Source organism: Dromaius novaehollandiae, chromosome 2 (assembly GCF_036370855.1).
Source record: "Dromaius novaehollandiae isolate bDroNov1 chromosome 2, bDroNov1.hap1, whole genome shotgun sequence".
Taxonomy (NCBI): Eukaryota; Metazoa; Chordata; class Aves; order Casuariiformes; family Dromaiidae; genus Dromaius; species Dromaius novaehollandiae.
Window position 1 is genome coordinate 3,592,433 of NC_088099.1, and position 19,456 is coordinate 3,611,888.

Genomic DNA, 19,456 nt, shown 5'->3' on the forward strand with positions numbered 1-19,456 from the left:
CGGCCGGTAGGCGGCGCCCCGACCCGCTGGGACACACACAAGATGGCGGCTGCGGCGGGGCCGCCGTGACGGAGCGCCCGGCCGGCCTGCCTTGCCGCCATGTTGGTGAGGGCCGGCGGCAGCGCGGCGACGGGCCTGCGCGGGCTGTGGCGGCGCGGCGGGAGCGCGGCCGGGGCCGGGGGGGGCGACGCTCCCGCTCCCCCTCCGCCGGCGGCCGCCACCTGCTTCCCGCTGGGCCGCGCGCTGCTGCGCGTGCGGGGCCCCGAGGCCGCCCTCTTCCTCCAGGGGCTCCTCACCAACGACGTCACGCGGCTCGCGGGGGGCGGTGCGGCCGTGCCGCGCGCCCTCTACGCGCATGCGCTCAACGTGCAAGGCCGCTGCCTCTATGACCTCATCCTCTACAGGTGAGACCAAGCGGCGGGGGGAGCCGGGAGAGACCACGGCGAGGGACCGGGGGGGGGGGCCCGCTGGAGGCCGCGCTGTTGCCATGGAGACGGAGCGGCCTCGGCAGGCCGCGGCCTCCTGTTGCAGGGGCCTCAGCGGTGTGTTTCGTGCATAGGGTCGATAAAAGCCCTCCCTTTTCCTCTGTCTTACAGTTAATATAGTCATTTAAGTGACCACAAGCTAGGTGGAATATAATAATTACACGATACAGCCGCTTCACACAGGTGGACATGGAGGGCAACCACATAAGTCAATGCAAAACCAGGCTCTTGCCTGTTGTCAGCCTGCTTGTTAATGCTATAGTAACTAGTGCAAGGCACAGCTAAAGGAAATGCTAGGCTTTGTCCGGTAATGTAATTGCCAGGTCCTTCCCCAAGCTGCTTTCAGTCTGGAAGAAATAATGGGTGAGGGTGGAAAAGAAGGGCATGTCGGTATTGGAAAGGTACAGTAATATTTAATGTAATATTTGAAGCTCTTCAGCATCGCTCGTCAGTAATTCCAGCTTTCCCTCCTCCTTGAAAGTCACCTGGATTAGTCACCTAGTCACCTAGATTAGTGGCAGCGCTAGAGAATAAAATGGGGAAGGATATGCTGTAAAATACGGCCTATTTCTTTCGTCTGGGGAGATGGGAGCAGTTTTTGTTAGAGTGGAACTGATGGCAGAAAAAGTAAGATTCAGGTATTTTATTGAAGCGAGGTTAGTGCCGTTCCTGTGTGCGCCAGCGGCGTTCGGTGAAGTTCCACAGATGGCTGGATCCGGACCAGGATGGGGCTAAAGAGCGCTCGCTTCCTCCGTGGTGGGGCTGTGGCTTCTGACCTTCGTATGCGTTGCTTTTTCAGGCTTCACGAGAGTCCAGAAGAGCCGCACATCCTGCTGGAGTGTGACAGCACCGTGCTCGACTCCGTGCAAAAACATCTGAAACTGTACAAGATCCGGAGGAAAGTAAACATTGCCCCCTGCCTTGACCTCTCTTTGTGGGCCGTTATCCCCAGGGAGCAGCCTGGAGACATCGCCAGCTCCCTCAACAAATGCGCAGACCAGACTCTGGTTTTAACTCCTGACCCCAGAACAGAAGTCATGGGCTGGAGATTGATTACAAAAAAAGAAGCAAATCTACTAGATATTATCCCTGGAAGTCATATTGGAAATATTCAGGATTACCACAGGCACAGGTATAAACAAGGTAAAGCCAAGTCCTGTTTTACGCTCTGTGTTATTGGATTTTGGAAAATAAATTATTATGAAGAATCCATACTCTGACAGAAGACAATAGAAGAAACTATAAAAGCTGCAGTGATACGTCTGAATGTTTAACATGTTCATATGTTCAGTAATTGTTTACTATTTTGAGGGTAGAGTTGATCCAATAGTTACAATTCTGTCTTGTGGCAGAATCAATATCTGAGTACAGTTTTCCATTACGAAGGTTATGGGACTGTGGGTCAAGAACAGTAATAAGAAAAAAAAAAAAAAGCAGTATTACTCATTTTCTTAGAGTAAAACTTCCTTGGTTTGTGTCATGATGATTATTTTGGGATTATGCACAGTCTATGTGTTCGCTGTTGCTAAGGAAAGAAAAGGAAACACTCAACTTACTTTCCTAAAAATGTGCTATTGGATTCGTGGAGTTAATTCAGAAGCCAAAGAGGTGTTTGATCTGAGAGGGAACCTGATGGTGGGAGCCCCTGTGCCTGTGCAGGGCTCCCATTGCTCTGTGTCTGCACAGATAGTGGATTAAATGAATTGCTAGGCTGAAAGATGATGGTCCTCTGCACATAAATAGTGATCATAAGCTCAGTCTGTCTGGTACAGAAAAGCAGTGGAAAGTTTGAGACACTGTTAATGGGTCAAACCGGACTCGACTGTGGTGGTATGCCACCTTTCTGATACACCAGTGCTAGTCTTGGGTGCTGCTGCAGAAAGCTGGGTCCAATGATCTGCTTCAGAAAACAAATATTGTGTTGTTGGTCAAAAAAAGTGAGCAGCTGTAGCTACTTACACAGACGTTCATCTAGGATCACAGACTATGGATGGGGGTGATACCCTGAACACGTCAGCACTGACATTGGTAGTGGGGAAGCAGCTGAACACATTCCTCATATTGGCAAAAAAACAAGCAAACAAAACTCATACATTTTTCACTATATAAGCACAGGAAGAGCGTATCTTTTAGCTCAGCATCTCAGAGTGTATATGCATAGACTATTGTTCATAGTTGGCATCTGTGCTTTGAAAAAGATATGAAAGAGGACATGAAAAAGTTGCCCTAGTGACTTAAACTGAAAAAATCCTTATAGCTGGCAAGGTGAGAACCTTGATACGGATTTTATGAAAAAGATAAGATGAGGACTTGGTGACCATATAGGAAGAAAATGCCAGGTTTTAGAGGACTTTTTAAACTCACAAGGAATGGGGATCAAGAAACAATGGTTGGAAGGTAAAGACAGACAAAACTGTGTTCATATTTTACAATTTGCTCTTAGTTGTGCAAGGGGGTTTTAGAACAAACTACCCACGGAGAGAAAAGGGCCTCCATCAGCTGATATCTTCCAGTGGAAGATAGATGTGTTTCTGCAAGCTGTGCTTCAGCCAAACAGGTTATACCTTGTCCAAACACTAGAAGTGTAATGGACTTGATAAGATTGGCAGCCAGACTGGATGATCTAATGGTCCTGTTTCATCTCTAACCATTAGGAACCCATGACTAGAGGTTGGCCTCTGAAAAAAAATAAAATTTTGAATTTTATGGTTTAATTATCCAAGCTAGCCTTTCATTTTAGGTTTAATCAAAAAAAAAAAAAAAAAAAAAGGACTTTTGGGCTGCTATTCTGAGGTTCAAAGTGTCTGAAACTTTGAGAAATTGACTCTTCCTAATTGTGGAAGATAAAAATAGTGTTTAAAGCACTGTTTTATCAAGGAATTTTCTAGTTCTGAATTACAAGGTGAATCATTTCCCTAGATCCACTGTGTGATCCCTTCAATAATTCTATATATCTATCTATTTCTGATGATATGCTTATTTTCTAACAACAAAAACGGTGACCATTTCATAAAGCTGTTGTGTGTGGTTTTGTTTTTAAACCTTTCCTTTCCTCTTTACTCTGAAATTTAGGATAAAAGATAAAATTCAGTATGGTTTGTTACTACAGAAGTAGTCACAGAAATATTTGTAGTTGGCCAGCTTACGTTCATTAGACAGCTTTGAACAAAATAACTCTTACTGCCATTGAAGTCTACTTAGGGGATGTGGTGAGAAGAATATTGCCATTGGTATTAAATGTATGTTGATGCCTTTATATCTGAGTCCGCATAGTTTTAGGTGCTTTGAATTTCCACTGCTACGCTTATGAAGTGCTTTAAGCTTCATGAAATTAGGTTCTAGTGGAGTTTTCTGTTTATCTTTAAACATAATCTTTGCTAACCGTATATTAACTCTATTATAACTAGGTTATCTTGGTTTCATAACATACAGAGGAGACATACTCCTGAAATCTAAAATACCGAATATCTTACCATATTTGCCTGTTGGTTTTCCTCTTTTCCTAGGAATTCCTGAAGGTGTGAAAGATCTCCCTCCTGGAGTAGCCCTCCCGCTGGAATCAAACCTGGCCTACATGAATGGTATCAGCTTTACCAAAGGTTGTTACATTGGACAGGAGTTAACAGCCAGAACCCATCACATGGGTGTCATTCGCAAACGTCTGTTGCCGGTTCAGTTTTCAGCTCCTCTTCCCCTGGAAAATATTCCTGAGGGTGCTGAGATCTTAACTGAATCGGGAAAGTCAGCTGGGAAGTTCCGGGCTGGAGGAGATGAACTTGGTATAGCTTTGCTGAGGCTTGCTAATATAAATGAACCACTTTGCCTCAAAATGCCAGGTGATAAAGTGAAGCTCACTGCGACTATACCCAAGTGGTGGCCAAAAACTGCTGGTAAATAAATGAGGAACCACTTCCTGCACAGTTGCCTTATTGAGAATATATTTTGTCTGACAAGCTTTTTGAAGGTAACTCTGCCTTCAGCTTCTGTTTGCAGTGTTTGATTGGAGAGTGTATTAGCAGCTTCCTTCAAATCGGGACTAAACAGCAGGAACCCAAACCAGCAGTGAGTCACCGATGGAAGGAGAATAATCAGTTAACACTTTGTGGGGAGATCTTGGAGGATAAGGTACGAAGGGAAGTGTATAAAATTCAATTTCTCTGTTCTGTTAAGTGAAGAGGTAAGTGGGACTGGGCTTTTCTAGGCAATGAAATGTGGAAGATCCCTGGTTCGACCATAGCACCCTCATGGCCCAAACACCTTCTCTGATTTGCACAAAATTACCTCTGCAGGGGGGCAGAGAGAGGCTGGTTACTGCTGGCTATACCTGACATAGGGAAAATCAGAGAAAAGCTAGTTATCTTGGTACTGGTTCCCCTTGCATACAGCAAGATTGCTGAAGTTATGTATGGAAGACTATAAAAGACTGGACCATGTTGGCATCTAGTGGGGATATTCGGTAGGCAAGCTTTATGTGAGAGAGTCCATTATTTATTTAGGTGGTGCCGCATGCTGTTGGACTCCTGCTGAATTTTTAGTCCACCATTCACTAGATCAAATTGTATTCTGAATAGGGTGCTTTGTGTATTGAGACACTGAAAGAATTGATAGGAGTTTCCTCATTGTGTGTACTGAATGGAAATAACCATTCTGTATTACAAATTATTACAAATTATTTAATTGAGAACATGCTTGCTACACTTATATTTGCATAAGATACATCTTTGTCATACTCAGGCTAAAGTGTTCATTGCAAAATATTCCTTGCATTGAGCTTCTTATTAAACTTGCTGATTGCATGGATATTTTTTCCCATCACTATTACTGCTAGTTGTGTTCAGGGAGAGGAATGCCTTGTACTTCACATTTCAAATCTCACTTTCGATACCTCACCACACTGAAAAATGCGGGAAAGCCCTCAAAGATCTGTGTGCGTTTCCCTGCTGCAGGGCCAGCAGAGGGAGCGCAGCCAGCAGCAGTCTGCAGTAGAGCTGCACTGCAGTTCCTGATCTTCGTCTTGCACACATTGTTCCCCCCTCTTTCAGTGAGGACTGTGATATTTTACAGAAGTGCATTGATGCATGTCCTGCAGTGACTCTGTTATACTGGTGCCTGGTAGGAGTAAGCTACTGCTAGAGGCAGCTTCCCTCCAGCGTAGCTAATTCAGTGGCCAACAACAGTTGAGGGGTTTTGTTGGCATCCTCCTAACTTGGATGTGTGCGAGGTTACCTAGGAGGAAGGTTTCCTTGCACAGGGGATTGCACTGTTTTATTTATACCAGCACAGTTGATAATGAGGGAGGTGCCAAAATAAGTGTTGTGATTAAAGACGTGAAACAACAGGATGACGTGCTCTGAATCTTAAGAAAAAGCCTCCAAACTCTCCTGAAGCCTTCAGCAGGTAGGTTACATCACTTTTTCCATGTAACCACTACAAAGCTGGTGAAGGGACAGCATATCCCCATCTCAATGTGAGATGCTTTCTACTTCCTTTAGAGTAAGCTGCGGTCTCTGGAGAAGTGTGTGCTACTGCTGAAGGGCACAGCGCTGCCCTGTGTGAAAAGCAAACTGGAGAACACTAAGCAGAGCCCATTCAGGTCCATGTGGGTCTTGTGCACCCTTTTCACAACCCTACCAGCATTTTGCTCCTCTTGGCTTAGCCTGGTGTTCCTGACTGAGGGAACACACTTCCTCCACACTCCCTTTTCTGGCTCCTTCACTGCCACTCTTGTTCTCCTAGGAGCTCTCTGTGGCCTCCACACAAAAAGGTTCTCCTTGGCCAGTTCCTGCCACTGTCTCTAGCTGAGGTTTTCTCCGTCCATCGTCCCCTGTGGGTATTCAGAACAGCCCAATACTTCAGGATTTTTTTGGCTGCTGCTTTTTTTCTGGCCCCTGCTGCTCTTCTGTCTTTGCACTTGTTCCTACTTCTACAATCAATTTATTCCTCTCTTTGCTCTCCAAAGCCAGCCAGCTCTGTGCCTCCTCACCCTGTCAACCTGCACTAATTTATACGTATTTTTATAATAAATCCATTATGTGTCCGGTGTTGAAATGGTGTGTGTGAAGAAGTGGGTGATGAGAGAGGCGAGAAGGTGAGATCCCATTCTGGCAAAAGAAAAGTTCTTGTATACTTATTTGTAATAAAAGCCATCCAAAGTACGTTCTGTCACTGTATTGCTGTAGCCATTACTGTGAAGGAAATTTATCTGTGAAAGATGCTTGTATTGGTCAAAACTCCTTATGCTTGCTGTATGATTCTGTGGAATATCTCATTAAAAGTTGGTCGTATCAGTAATTTTTAAATCTACATGTCTGAAAGAAGAAAGACACAAGCTTTTATTTACTTAGTGTGAAGATATATAATGGAGTAGTGGGTTTTTCTGGTTGTTTGCTGACAATAAACACATCTCCAAAGACTTTTAGCTCAGGAAATTTCTTTAGACTATGTGTTACCTCTTTGTCAGGTTTTAGATTGCTAACAAAGTCTTTCTGCTGGAAAAAGAAATTAAACCGTAGTGCTTTGCACGTTCTGGATCCTCTGACTGTGACAAAGGCGAGACTGTGCTGCCCGTGTTCGTGCTGGTCTGCCAGGAGGAGCTTTTCCTCCCAGCCACCATTGTGCAGAGCCCTCGCAGAATAGTTATATTGTGCTACTGTATATGCAGCATGAATAAACACTACATTTCTTCCATTTGGGGAAGCCCTACAGATCTTTTCTGCTACACACACATTTCTTTTGCCTTCTCAAGTATTTGAAAGGCTTTTATGCTACCAACAGCTGCATTTTTCAGGGTGCAGTTTGCAAATGTGGATGTTTAGACCCCAGAATACACATGCAGGTTGATTTTCAGAGGTACTAGATGACTTTTGGAGGTGGGAAAGGATGTAGCAGGTATTGCAGGGGCATCCCCGATCCTCACCCTCCTATTTTATCTTTATTCTCCCTTCCAGCCTGCTCCATCATGCATGTATTTAGCTGTGCTTGGGCTGCAAGGTCAGGGTATCAGTTGTCCTGGTCTGAGGTTGCCGTGGTGTTATGCCTCATGGACAGTCAGTAGTGGAGTAAATCACATCCAGCTAAGATAGAGTGAATGAAGTGCAAGAGGAAATCTATTGCAGACTGAAGGCATGAAAGGCAATCTAATTAAATGCTAAATAGAGCTATTAAAAAATGGGGGAAATGACCACTTTTTTCTCTTAGTCACATCAGCTAAATGTCTGCAATGTCCTCAGAGGTGCTTTTAATAACCAATCTCTGCAGGAATGTGGAAAACCTGTAGAGAAATCACTGGAGTGCTATTGCTTGCACAGCCTGACACCTTTCGTGTAGCCCAGGCTAGGTGTTAAGGATTGCTTCACCAAAGGCTCTTTTCTCAATTGCCAGTATCCTTACGATCTTTAACTGCTTGCTCTGAAACTCCCAGCCAGATGGAGACACCTAGAAATAGAGACATCTGTGCTTGGCCCCTTGCTGTCCCTTTGCAGCCTGGGGAGAGAAGGAGCATGAGGTGAATATTAAGACTTTAAAGACCAAAAGCCCAGGGTAGTGCAGCTGCGTGCATTTAGCTCTCAGACACCGACAGCCAGGTGAGGTGAATCCCACCCCAGGTGTTTGTCTCAGACTAAATATCACCAGCCCATTCCTCAGCCAAAACAGTTCAGTTTGCAAACATGAGGTTGAGGGTAGCCTGTTGTTGTGACTTGCTTTAAAAGTCTTGAAGAAACTGCTGGGCTTTTGTGAACTGGAGCAGGGACTTAAAAAGTGTCCAGGAAGATTGGGGGGGTGGGGGGGGAGAGGAGGAGGTGATGGTGATGGTGTGTCATTTCTGTCAGAAAAATTTCCTAAGGTGGTTAAGCTGTAAATGTGTTGTAGCTTGTCAGCTCCTGAGCAGGTTTTTCTCTGGGTCTCGGAGCTGAGCAACCTGTCTGCTGTGCTGTGCACGGACAGGGAAAGAGACGGAGCTGTGCTGAGACAAGGAGCTGCAGGGTAATGGAGGTGGCACCAGCGATGGGAAATTGGGAGCCTGGACTCAGAGGAGAAAGGATCAGGCTGGGAGAGACAGGTACTGCCTGCCCTAACCCTCTTGATTTGCCACCAAGATGAATGTGTGCTTCATCTGGCTCTGCCTCAGTTCCCCTCTGCAAAAAGGGAATTGCAATGTTCCTTGTTTCCCCCGAGGGCATGATAAAAATAAATTGAATAATGTTTGCAAAGCACATGAATATTACTGTAAGGGGAGCTGTAGGATGATGGATGAGCAAATTAATGTTTGTGCCTTCGGAGAGGATTTGAATGGCCTGCAGTAAATAAAGCTTGGGGCTGTGCATTGAACAATGAGGAGGAAAATAATGATTTAGTATCTGTTCATTCAATGTCATGCATCTTGCATGCGGAATGAGACAAGGTCTTGCAGAAGAAGCACCACATGACTGCATAATTAAACATTATATATCATGGTTATACATAACAGGAGTGAATTAGGGCCACATGGAGAAATTTAATTCCACTATTTTTTAAAACTATGAGGCATTACAGCCTCAGTTGTGTTCTTTATGGCTACTGTATATGTTATTGAAAATTAACAGTGCACCATCCTCCCCAGTGTTTGCTTTAGGGAGCTTTCATTAGTGTCTCTGTCAAGGATCGAGTCCGGTGTGCGTTCAGGAGTGTTATTCCCTGAACAAACCCTGCAAAAGGAAGTTCCAAATGTGCCCCTTTGCCTGGCAGGGCCGGGTTTGTGGGAAGAAACGGTAACTTTAGCGAGAAGCAGCGCCGACCTCGGGGTCGGGAGGGCGGCCCTCGGCGCTGCCCCTCCTGAGGGACCGGCTGCCTCCCGCGCAGGGCGGGAAAGCCGAGCCCTGACTAACAGCTCCCCTCTCCTACCCCCCTCCCCCGTGCTCCAGAATGGTTCCTCCTCCCCCTCCTCCTCGCGCAGTGGTTTCTCCCACCTACGGCCGTTGACCGGGGCTCCCCCGCAGGCGCCGGGCGGGGCGGTGCCTGGCAGCGCGAGCGGGAATTAGCGCGCGCTCAGGGCGGGGGCGCTCAGCGCTGCCCCTGACCGCGCGCGTGCCGCGGCCGTTGGGGCGGCTCAACGGCCGGCGGGGGGAGGGGGGCGCTGACGGCGCGCGCTGCCCCTCACGGGGGTGGGGGGAGGGAGGAGGGGGGACGTGAGAGGGAGAATAAGATGGTGGCGACTAGCGCCCGACCTCTGGCTCCTCGGCCTGACGGGGCTTCCCGGTCAGAGGTGAGGCGTGAGCGCTGCCGCCCGGAGCCGGGGGGTGAAGGGGAGCCATATGGCGCTTCTCTCCTGAGCGGGAGCGAGGCGTCTGAGGGGAGGAACCAGCCCGTTCGCCGGCGAGGAGCGACGCAGCGGTCGCAGCGGGTTTGTTGGGCTCCCTTGAGGCGAGGGGAACCCCGGTGGCTGCTGATAGAGCAGAGCGATGTAAATAAAGAACATATCTGTGAAAATACAAGGCTGGTTTTCCGTTCCGCCTGTCGGTCATATGCACCTTGTCAGAGAGCTGGGTCAACAGTCAGCACCGTTGACACACCAAAAATGACTGATGTTTCTGAAGAGAGAGAGCAGAAGAGAGCTGTGAAGTAAGCAAGTGTTACAGCTTGAAATCCCAACAGGATGAGACAGGGATGGCTTTCTGAGACTGCTGAGGGGAATATATTGAAATGTTTGGTTTCAGGAGAAAGAAAGGGTTCTTTGTTTTTTTTCCCCCTGATTGTTTCTGGAAGCAATGTTTGATTTCCTTTTTAAATGTTTTAATTTCCTCTTCTACTAAAAAAAGTTTAAAAGTTGTCTTGTTGTGGTGAGGGTTAAGGAATCCAGGAAAGTGAGTGCTGATACTTAAGCCTGCTGCACGTACAGATGTTCTACTGAGTTATTATAATCACTGCAATCTCCTATTTTAAATGCACCATTAATAGAATGAATTCACAGTGCAGTGGCCAGATTTATGCCAGGAGGTTGCACCTGAACATCTTCTTTACACTGAATTATTTAAAGTTAGTGGATTTTCTTTTAAAAGAGTCCTAACAGGTGTTTGGAGCTTTATTAATATTTTGAGTGTTTTGGTTAGTTGGTTAGCTATTAATGTTTTGCTGAAAACTTTGGTGTCTTTAGTGTATTAGGTGATTGCACAGGTGTCACAAACGCAGCACGTTCTTCAAAGCCTGTGGTGTTTCTGCTTCTGTAGTAGGTGTATGTTTTCTGGTGTTTTTAGTACAGCATAATTTAGCAGCTTTTGTTGAGTTTTGCACAGCCATCATTGATGAAATTGAGCTCTGCTTACATGTTTCTGTACAGTCAGCAGGGGCATTTTGCATGTTATTTTGAGATGAGGGTGTAGGTGCTAATACTAGTCACCTTGTAAGAATATTGTTGGGAGCCCTTTTTTTTTTTTTTTTTTTTTTCCCATACTGTGACTAAATCTTGACTTCAAGCTATTCTGTCAAGCATTGCCCATTTTTCTGCATTGTATTTTGCTTTCGCCGAGATAGCAAGTCCTCCAGAAAATACTGTCTTTCTGGAACATGCTGTTCTCAAGCTAGCGGAAATAATTTATGCCTAAACTGGTTTTGTGGACTCACATCTGGATTTTCTGTCTTCCTTTCTCTTGCCCAGGTCAAAGTAGTACAAAATTCTGCTTTTAGACTTCATTTATGGCTATTAGTGCCTATCTGCATTATTAAATTAGTGCATGTTTTTCAGTATTATGTATGCTGTCGTAATGCAGGAAAGGTTTGGGCTTTCTCTGTTCCTTTAATTTCTGGTCAGAGCATGGCTTGCAGTCATCGTTCTTTAAACACTTGAGTGCAATCTGCTTTATTGTGTGCACTGGTGCAAATACACTATTGCTAACTAATGATGCTGTGTCTGATGGAATCTGTCAAAAAGGGTCAGTAAAGGAGGATCATGTTTGTCATCTGTGTGGTTGAAAACATAAATGCTAACTCTAAACAGAGTCTCTATATTTTGTTGGAATGTTTAGCCAGATCTGCAAAGACAGAATGCGGAGAAGGTAGGAGACAGTAAGCAAAACATCTCCAGCATTTAGAAAGATACCTAAAAGTCAATTGAGTGTTTGAGACCTTGAACACTGCTTGTGAATGTAGTATAGTTTGAAGCATGTCTGGTGGTGGAATAACTGACTTTGGGACTTCGAAAGCAGGAGTTTCCAAGCTGTGGTGTGTGTACCATTAATACAAGTGTGTAGGTAGAACCCTGCTTTAAAAACACCTAAGTGTAACAACACATCATCAAGAAGGAAAAGGCCTTATTCCAAAAGCCTAAATGTGGAAATTGGTTTAAAAGCTTTCTACACTATGTTTATATATGTTGTTAGTCTTAAATGATTCTTGTCTACTTAAGACTTTTGGAGAAGCTGGAGAAGGATGGTCGTGCTCTTTGAATGCCTTTACAGCTTCATCTGGATAGTAACCAGAGGGAGAATAAGAATAACATACACCAGGGTTGAGATTTTAGGGATGGGTGACCTCATTTCCTATTTACTGCTGTGTCAGAAAAGCTGTATGGAAACATTTAAATAATATTTTGGGAATGTTATTTGGTATGTGGAATTCTGTCTGCAGTGTTGCTTTTAGCAATGCTTTCACTGACACGAAATGTAGAAAATGGGAACAGAAGATGACTTTAGACAAAGTCCTTTCTATAAGAAAAGAATTTTGATTTTTAGTCTGCTTGCATTAAATTGTTCAAGAACTTAAGACTTTTTTCGATTTCTACTCTGAATTCTAGCTGCCACAGAAGTTTTCTCTTGTAAGATGGATTTGTAGCGTGATAAACACTTCAGTTTTATTGTTCAAGGCTAAGAACGTATGTTTTCAGTTTTAACTCAGCTAGCTTGAGTGTATGTTGAAGGATGGCTTGAGTTTTTAGAAAAAATAATCAGAGCTTGTTAGCTCTGTGCTTTCTCTTTTATTCTTGTCCTGAAACTCCGTAGTAATACTTGGCTGACGACTGATTACCCTTCCCAGCAGCCAAAATGTTTTCATATCGTATCTGTTTTGGCAAGTTGATTGTTTTTATGTTGTTTTCTTCATAAAGATCAAAATAGTTCTCTTCCGTTATCTCTGTGGACCTCTTAATTTACTTAAATTATATTATTTCTTTTCTTTATAGCTTAAGAGTATAGTCATGTGAGAGAAAGTTCAGGGTTCGCTATCTGAATTAACAAGGCAAAGAGTTGTGGGAAAATGATGGCTTTAATCGTGGAAGAAAAATGTGTTAAAGGTGATAATACATAACTGCCTAAAGAGAGAGATGACTGATAATGGGGAGAAGTTAAGTTGGGTACAGCACATACATATTAATATGCAAGACAGCCTTTAAGTAAAATAACCTTTATTTTTAATTCTTGTTATAGGCGCGATAGGGCTAAAGTTGCTCAAATTATGCAAGTCTTTCATTGTTACTTAGCTAAGGTGAACCAAATTATAGTTTTCAGTGGGGAAGATAGGAACAGAAATGGCAGTTCCATCATGACCACTGACAAAACATATTCCAGGGAATTATTTTTTCATTTGGAAATGCCAGAACCCCAGAGGTAGAAGGGACAGCAAACTTGTGAGAACTCTTGTACATTTAAATACAATGCTAGTGCATCTCATAGCTATTCGTAGTTCCTCCGTAGGTAGTGCTTCCTGATGACAACTTTAAGTTAAGGTTTTAGAAGTACATGATCACCTGAGAGGAACTGCTTAGAAATTACTTCATATGTGGGAAATAGTAGAAGGTGCATTTCAAAGCCTCCAGTACGCTTTTCTTTTTTTCAAACTGAGAAACAGTTCCTAGGTAAATCAGTTAGATATATTTCTCCGGCAGTTCCTTTAAGCCTGTATGTTAAGGAGACTGTTTTGAAGCCTCACAGTTGTAGTCCTGGAGTCCCGTACCTTGTAGCTATTGCACAATAGAGGAGAGACTACAATTCCCATAGTACTTCCACATACTGGTACTCCAGTGACATCAGACATTACATGGCTGAGACTGGTTGTAAAGCAAGAAGACTGAAAATGTAAGCTCGGTGTTTCTTTCACTTCTGTAGCAGGGCCTTTGGCAGTGTGAAATCTTTGCTTGTTAGGGGAGGTTTACAGTTGCTGCAGAGGTATTTAAAATGGAGTGTATCTGAAGAAAACATGAGGTGACATTTAAGGGCAAGCAATTTGTACTGTTTCTCTTAGTACAGCTTAGAGACTCCTCTATCTAGGAAAAGCTATGTGGAGTAATTGCTTAATGCCAGTGCTGCTAGTTTGTCTTGAGGGGCCTTTTTCTTTCGCACAGCATGAAATCTGCCTGCTGCTTTCTGCTGTTTTTGTCCTGCAGCTTCAATGGGTGGAGTAGAGACGCTGTCCAGAGCCTGGCAACAGTTTCTGTGTGCATATAGTAACCGAGGTGTGTGGTGTGTGTCCCATGGCAGCAATGTTAGGGAAGGTAAATGAGGTGCAGCGGTAGCACTGGTTCGGCACTGTGCAGGCTACGCCACTGGACTTGAAAGCACTGGGATCAGCTGCTGCTGCAGCTGCAGTGCTTCAGTGTGTTCAGTTGGCATGTTTCAAAGCCTGTGCTGCCTTCGCTTCCTCAGTGGCCTGTGTCGGTGGAAGGAAAGCATGCAGGGAATGGCTGGTGGTACCATCTGTGCAGGTTGGTCTTGAATGGAAGTTGGTTCTCACAGTGGGAGATGAGATTTGTGTGGAATTTATTGCTCAGGTATGTTTGCTGTCTGAAGTAACACTGATATTTTAGGAAGCTGGCAAACAATTCAGCAAAGCAATTTTTTTTTGCAGTGTAATATTTGATAAGGCTGCTATGATGCTGTAGTTTAAAGTAACTGTGATAATTTATCTGCCTGACAGTGCCCAGCTTTTCAAATGATTGCATATTATGAAAGCCTGACACAGAAACATAATTCTCCAAACAGAAGTGTCTCTTAGTGTTCACCAGCAGAGCCTTCTAACAGAGACAATGATGAGAGGCTTATGAAGAGGGTAGGAAACTTGGGAATACTTGCTGTCATCCCTACTCTGAGTAATTTAATAACTTTTCAACCAGGTAATAGTTCCCCGTTCATTTCTGTATTCTGCAGTTTAGATCTGTTAAATGGTATTGTGACAGTATTTACTTAAGTCTGCAATCTCTGAGACCTCTATTACTTGAATTTCACAAACCGAGGAAGTGGTCAAGTAGGAAAAGTAGCTCTATATCTGATCTTAGCAGTATAATGAAAATAAGATAAAATCTCTATATAATATATAGTATATAGAGATCATTGTACAACTAATAAAATTCTATTTACTTGGTTTGTAACTTCAAAGAGTTTGTTTTGACACATTCAGTTATTGGCAATTTCATCATTTTTATGTTTGTTTAAAATCAACTTTAAAAATATATTTGGAACTGATTTTTTTGTTTTAGTAGAGTTTAAATTGTACTAGATAGTCCATCTATCAAACTGAATCTGGAAAAAGTAGTTGGTCACCAGCTGGAATTTTATATTCCTAAAAGAAAAGGTTTACTAATAATATATTGAATCCTATTCTGAAGAAATACATATTTGAAAGGATGTAATCTACAAATTGTGACTGGTTTTAATTCACTTAAACTACCTTCTGATTATTTGACTAATAAAGTTGAGTAGAAGTTAAGCTAAAAACTCAGTATCTGTTTATTTAATACTCCCTTGTGTTTTCTTGCGCTACCAGAAGGTGATGGAATGTGACACATGTTAAGAATTCCAAGGTGACGGTGAATGTATACAGGTAGCTAATACAAAGTTCTGTTATATTTCCATGGAGCCTCCAGTGAATATGAAATCTGCTATTCAGATACTTAAACATGTATTTGATTACTCAGAGTATTTGGAATATTGTAGGCGGCTTAGAGATAAACATGTTAAAGTGGCTGTTTTTCCCCACATAAGTAGAACTTTGTTATTAGTCCCAAATTTGAGCATTTGGGAAATGGCATTTTGCAGCTGAGTTGGTCATTGTTCTTACGGTTGGTAACTTCATGTCAATGTTTCATGAGGGTGTTTTTGTTTGTTTGTTTGTTTGAAGTTGGGGATTACTCCTTATTATGTCTCACAAACAAAACCCATCTGCTGAAACTCAAGAGAGTAAGGGCAGGAGGCATAAGTCACTGTTGCATGAAAATTTAGTTGAAAATAGCAGGGCTCCAGTATTTGAAGTACTTGTGAATTTGGGCCGCGGTTACGGTTTGTATATGGTTAGAATCAGCATGGGTAACTTTTTTTCCCCCCTTAATTTAAATGAATTACAGAAAAGGACTTTGTTTCTAAGCTACCAGTTGGCAAATTACTCCTTATTTTTTCAAATTAATAAAACAAAAAACACAGGTGGGGGTTAAAAATTTGAATTTCTGAATTAGTAACTTTAGAGAAGTTTGAAGCTATAATAATAGTGCACGCTGTGTTCAAGTGTAATGCTTCCATTACCCATTCCATAGAGGCAAGGCAAGTTGCACAGAAGGCACCAAAATCAGTAGAATGACTCTACTAGTGCTGAGGGGGCTCGCTATTTACAAGTTTCATTTGAAGTTTTTGGTGTTAACTTTGAAAAGTGTTGATGGGAAGATGCATCTTGTGGACATTAAATTTTTTTTATACTTTGTGTACCGGATTAGGAGTTTGGTTTTTTTTTTCCTTTCGAGGAAAGTGAAGGTTAAGTTGTTGAGCAGTCTGTCATTCCTCCTGTAAGTTTTGAACCGTTGGTCAAATTCACTTAAACTGAGTGAGAGATGGATAGATATCTCAGCGATAATACATTTCTGCAAATGCCGTAGAATTGGACGGATCCGTAGAAGAGAGGTCCAGATCGGTGTCTTCCCAGAGAGAAAGGCCTTAGCGTGATTGTAGGTGTTCAGTGTGGGCTGCTGGTGAGCATTCAAGTAGAACCAGTCCTGCCACAGTGGGCTCTTAGCTGATGGTCATTAGGACAAGTTGGGAGGGAGCGGAGAGACTGGTGAGGCCAAGAGGATGTGGTGTGGACACTGCTGCTGTTATGATTAGCTTAGGATAGGGCATGATTGTGTAGGAAGCCAGTTTTCCCTGCTGGTGGATCTGCTTGTTTTCTCTTAGTGTTGCTCTTGTTGCCATTCATCCTTTTGCTCAAAGTTATTCTTGATCAGTGTCAGAAGAAAAAGAACCAGTTTTGAACCAGTTAAGAAAATCCACGACATGACACTGAAGTACTCAATGAGAGACTTTCTAGTTTGTTTTGTCAATTTAACAAAATGCAAGCTGGCAATGTTTCTTTAACTAAAGCATTTGCTTCTACCAGTGCTATAATGTAGCACCTCACATGCTTAAGATATCCCAAAAGGCTTTTCTAGGAATGAATTATTTACCAGTAGCACAATAAGCATGCGTTTATATCAACCCCTAAAAGCTAAGTAACAACTCACAGAACGTTATCATTGAAAATCTGTTTTTCTGAAAGGGCATATTGGCTAGGGAACAGAGGTAGCACTCTTATCTTTTTCAAACAGCTATGTAAATTTTAAATTTCAGTTGGACACTTGCATAGGTTGTGAAGCCTAATGCAGCATCTGCACTGCTTTGAATGTTTCCCATGATTTGAAGTAGTACCCATTCACTTCCTATTCCGAGATATAAATGGATTGTTGTTTGGGCCTTCAAATTTCAGCTAATGCTTCGTGCATCCCTGTTTTAAAGTTGCAAAGTCTTATAAAGTCATATAAAGTTTGTGTCACTGATGTAGTGATTAGCTAATTGAGTTTCATTAAGTCTGCTTTGACAGAAGAACAGCTAATTAATCACCAGCAGTTAAAAGATTTGTAAAGGTTGGTGGCTTGGACACATGTTGACTGAAGAAATAATCATGCATGGTATAAAAATATTACTAGTTCTGAAAGGAAACTGTATACAGTAAAATTAGCACCTAGGAACAATTATGTGCACCTGAGTCATTTCAGTGTAGAACCCTGTATCTTAGATTAAATATGGGCTGCCTAATCTTTCCATCTGTGTGGGCCACAGAGCTTGTTGTAGTGTTGAGAGAGTGGTGTTACTGCAGCTCCTCCCTTGTTGGAAGACTGGTGTGTTAAACATGCACAGAAGACATTAGTTACACAAGCGGCAAGCCCAGCGCTTCCCAGAAGCATCACGATAACTGTACAGACATTTCGCAGAACTCTTCTGTAACTTGTTCCTGCCTACAGACTTTCCATCCGTCTTAGTGTGTATCTCTTTTGCATGATGATGGAAATGCTATGGGAATCTTGAGAAAAGTGACTATCAAGTGGTTTGATCAATTCATCCAGCTCTTAACCTGCTTTCGGCAGGCCCTTGGGAAAGGGAGCAGCAGAGACTCAGCTGTGGGCTAAATGAATTATTGTAGCAGGCTCTAGATTGGGCATCAGCCTAGGTACATCCTTAGCTTCAGTAGGTCAGAGTAGGTCAGCCAGAGTTGGATGTGGGTATGGTTTGACATTATCTTGTTACTTTGGAGAAAGTGCAAGTGCTTTTTTTACTTCCTAAGAATGTATCGTGATATAACTTGCAAATTTTATCTTGCTTTATCTTGATCTGAAAGCAACTGTTCCTGTATTCATTGCTTCCACCAATTAAAACTTTGTCAGTGAAGATGAAGCCTTACATTCACATAGTGCACCGACTTGCTAATCTTGGGCACTGTTTTGCCATATCATGCAATATAAATAGGTGAAGTTGGAGAAATGGCACATATGCAGACTGCAGGCATGGTGCTAGGCAGTGGCAATGTGATAATCTATTTTTCGTTGAGGGAAGCATATGAGGTTAGGTTGTAACACGTGTAAATGGATGTCCAGAGAGCATAGAAAAGGATTTGCAGAATCAGCCTATTACACGTTCTTTGAGTGCTCCCGGGAACGTGTTTTTTTCACAGCTGTTTTTGGGTAGCAGCGTGTGGTAAGAACTACTTCACCTTTGCCATTGACAGAAGCTACGAGTCTGTGAAAATGCAGGAGAGTCCTTAAGTGGGTGTGAGCCCACGTACTTGTTTGTCCTACTGTGTAATGGGGACGGATGTTCCATTCTGTATGGATGTGTGCCCATGAGTGGGATCGCGTGGTGCGGTTATATACTTGCGTGGTAGATGTGCACCTACATGATATATCTGTCTATATATGTAATGAGAGAAAGCTGAAGAGAGGGGGCTGTTATTGGGCAGTATGCCCCTGCTTGCATGACCCCAGGTACGGTGCAGTGCAGCTGCCTTACCCGTTCTGGGACTCCATGTGACCTGTGGTCAGCAGATCTTGTCTCAGATGAGCTGTTTTGTCATGTGGGATCTCACAGCAATAAAGAAACATCGTCACTGTTCTGTGAATGTGTAAGATGTAGGTGGTAATGGCATAGCTGTGGGTGGTGTGACGTGGAAAGGAGATGGGAGGAGCAACGAGGGGTAGCTAGAAACGAGTTTCATGCACAATAAGTAAGCCTTGGACAGTCCTGGTAATTGTTGCTTTTTTGTGTTTAACTATTTTTTTTTTAATAGGCTAAATCTGTGCTTAAGAATCTAAATTGCTGCTCATATGGCAATGCTGCATACTTCAGAGAAGAGAACTTGTATACTGCTAACAAGGACATGGTCAAACAAAGTGCCACACTTGGTCATTACAAGCCACAGGTGAGTCCAAAAAGTGAGTTTGCTTAGGTAAACAGAAATAAATACTTTTATGATCTATTGCTTGTTCTAACTAAATGTGTAAAGTAACAACCTGTAAAAAATCTGGAGATAATTCTGCACTACGGATGGAAGAGATATCTATTCTGTTTGTATAGGAGAGTAATCCTCTATTCATGGAAGTCAGCAGGTCCCCATTCCGTCTGGCTTTGAGTGGCTCTTGTCAAGAGCATTTGTGAGTTTGCTGCTACAAAGTTTTCTAAAGAAAAATTGGCAGAAGTTACCTGGATAAAAATTCTTTG

The 19,456-nt window shown here is 43.1% G+C and overlaps 2 protein-coding genes across 5 annotated transcripts in view; both read left to right on the plus strand.

Annotated features, from left to right (window-relative positions):
- Positions 1–5: 5 nt before the first annotated feature.
- On the plus strand, positions 6–6,903 carry IBA57 (iron-sulfur cluster assembly factor IBA57). The gene is made up of 3 exons (XM_026097226.2): positions 6–404; positions 1,285–1,628; positions 3,992–6,903. The coding sequence occupies exons 1-3, from the start codon at positions 100–102 to the stop codon at positions 4,381–4,383; spliced, it is 1,041 nt and encodes a 346-aa protein (XP_025953011.2). The 5' UTR covers positions 6–99; the 3' UTR covers positions 4,384–6,903.
- Positions 6,904–9,424: 2,521 nt separating this feature from the next.
- Positions 9,425–19,456, plus strand: part of LOC112981487 (meiosis-specific coiled-coil domain-containing protein MEIOC-like) — a 39,384-nt gene continuing 29,352 nt past the window's right edge. Inside the window, exons 1-2 of one of the 4 annotated variants that reach the window (XM_026097153.2) lie at positions 9,425–9,726; positions 19,026–19,157. In XM_026097153.2, the coding sequence (XP_025952938.2) occupies positions 9,667–9,726; positions 19,026–19,157 (192 nt within the window). In that variant the 5' untranslated portion in view covers positions 9,425–9,666. The other 3 variants (XM_026097169.2, XM_026097160.2, XM_064505655.1) reach the window with 3 other exon arrangements.

Coding starts and splice junctions, on each gene's coding strand:
- IBA57 (XM_026097226.2), top strand. CDS start 100: ATGTTGGTGAGGGCCGGCGGCAGCGCGGCGACGGGCCTGCGCGGGCTG. Junction 405..1,284: donor TATGACCTCATCCTCTACAG/GTGAGACCAAGC, acceptor TTGCTTTTTCAG/GCTTCACGAGAGTCCAGAAG. Junction 1,629..3,991: donor CAGGCACAGGTATAAACAAG/GTAAAGCCAAGT, acceptor CTCTTTTCCTAG/GAATTCCTGAAGGTGTGAAA.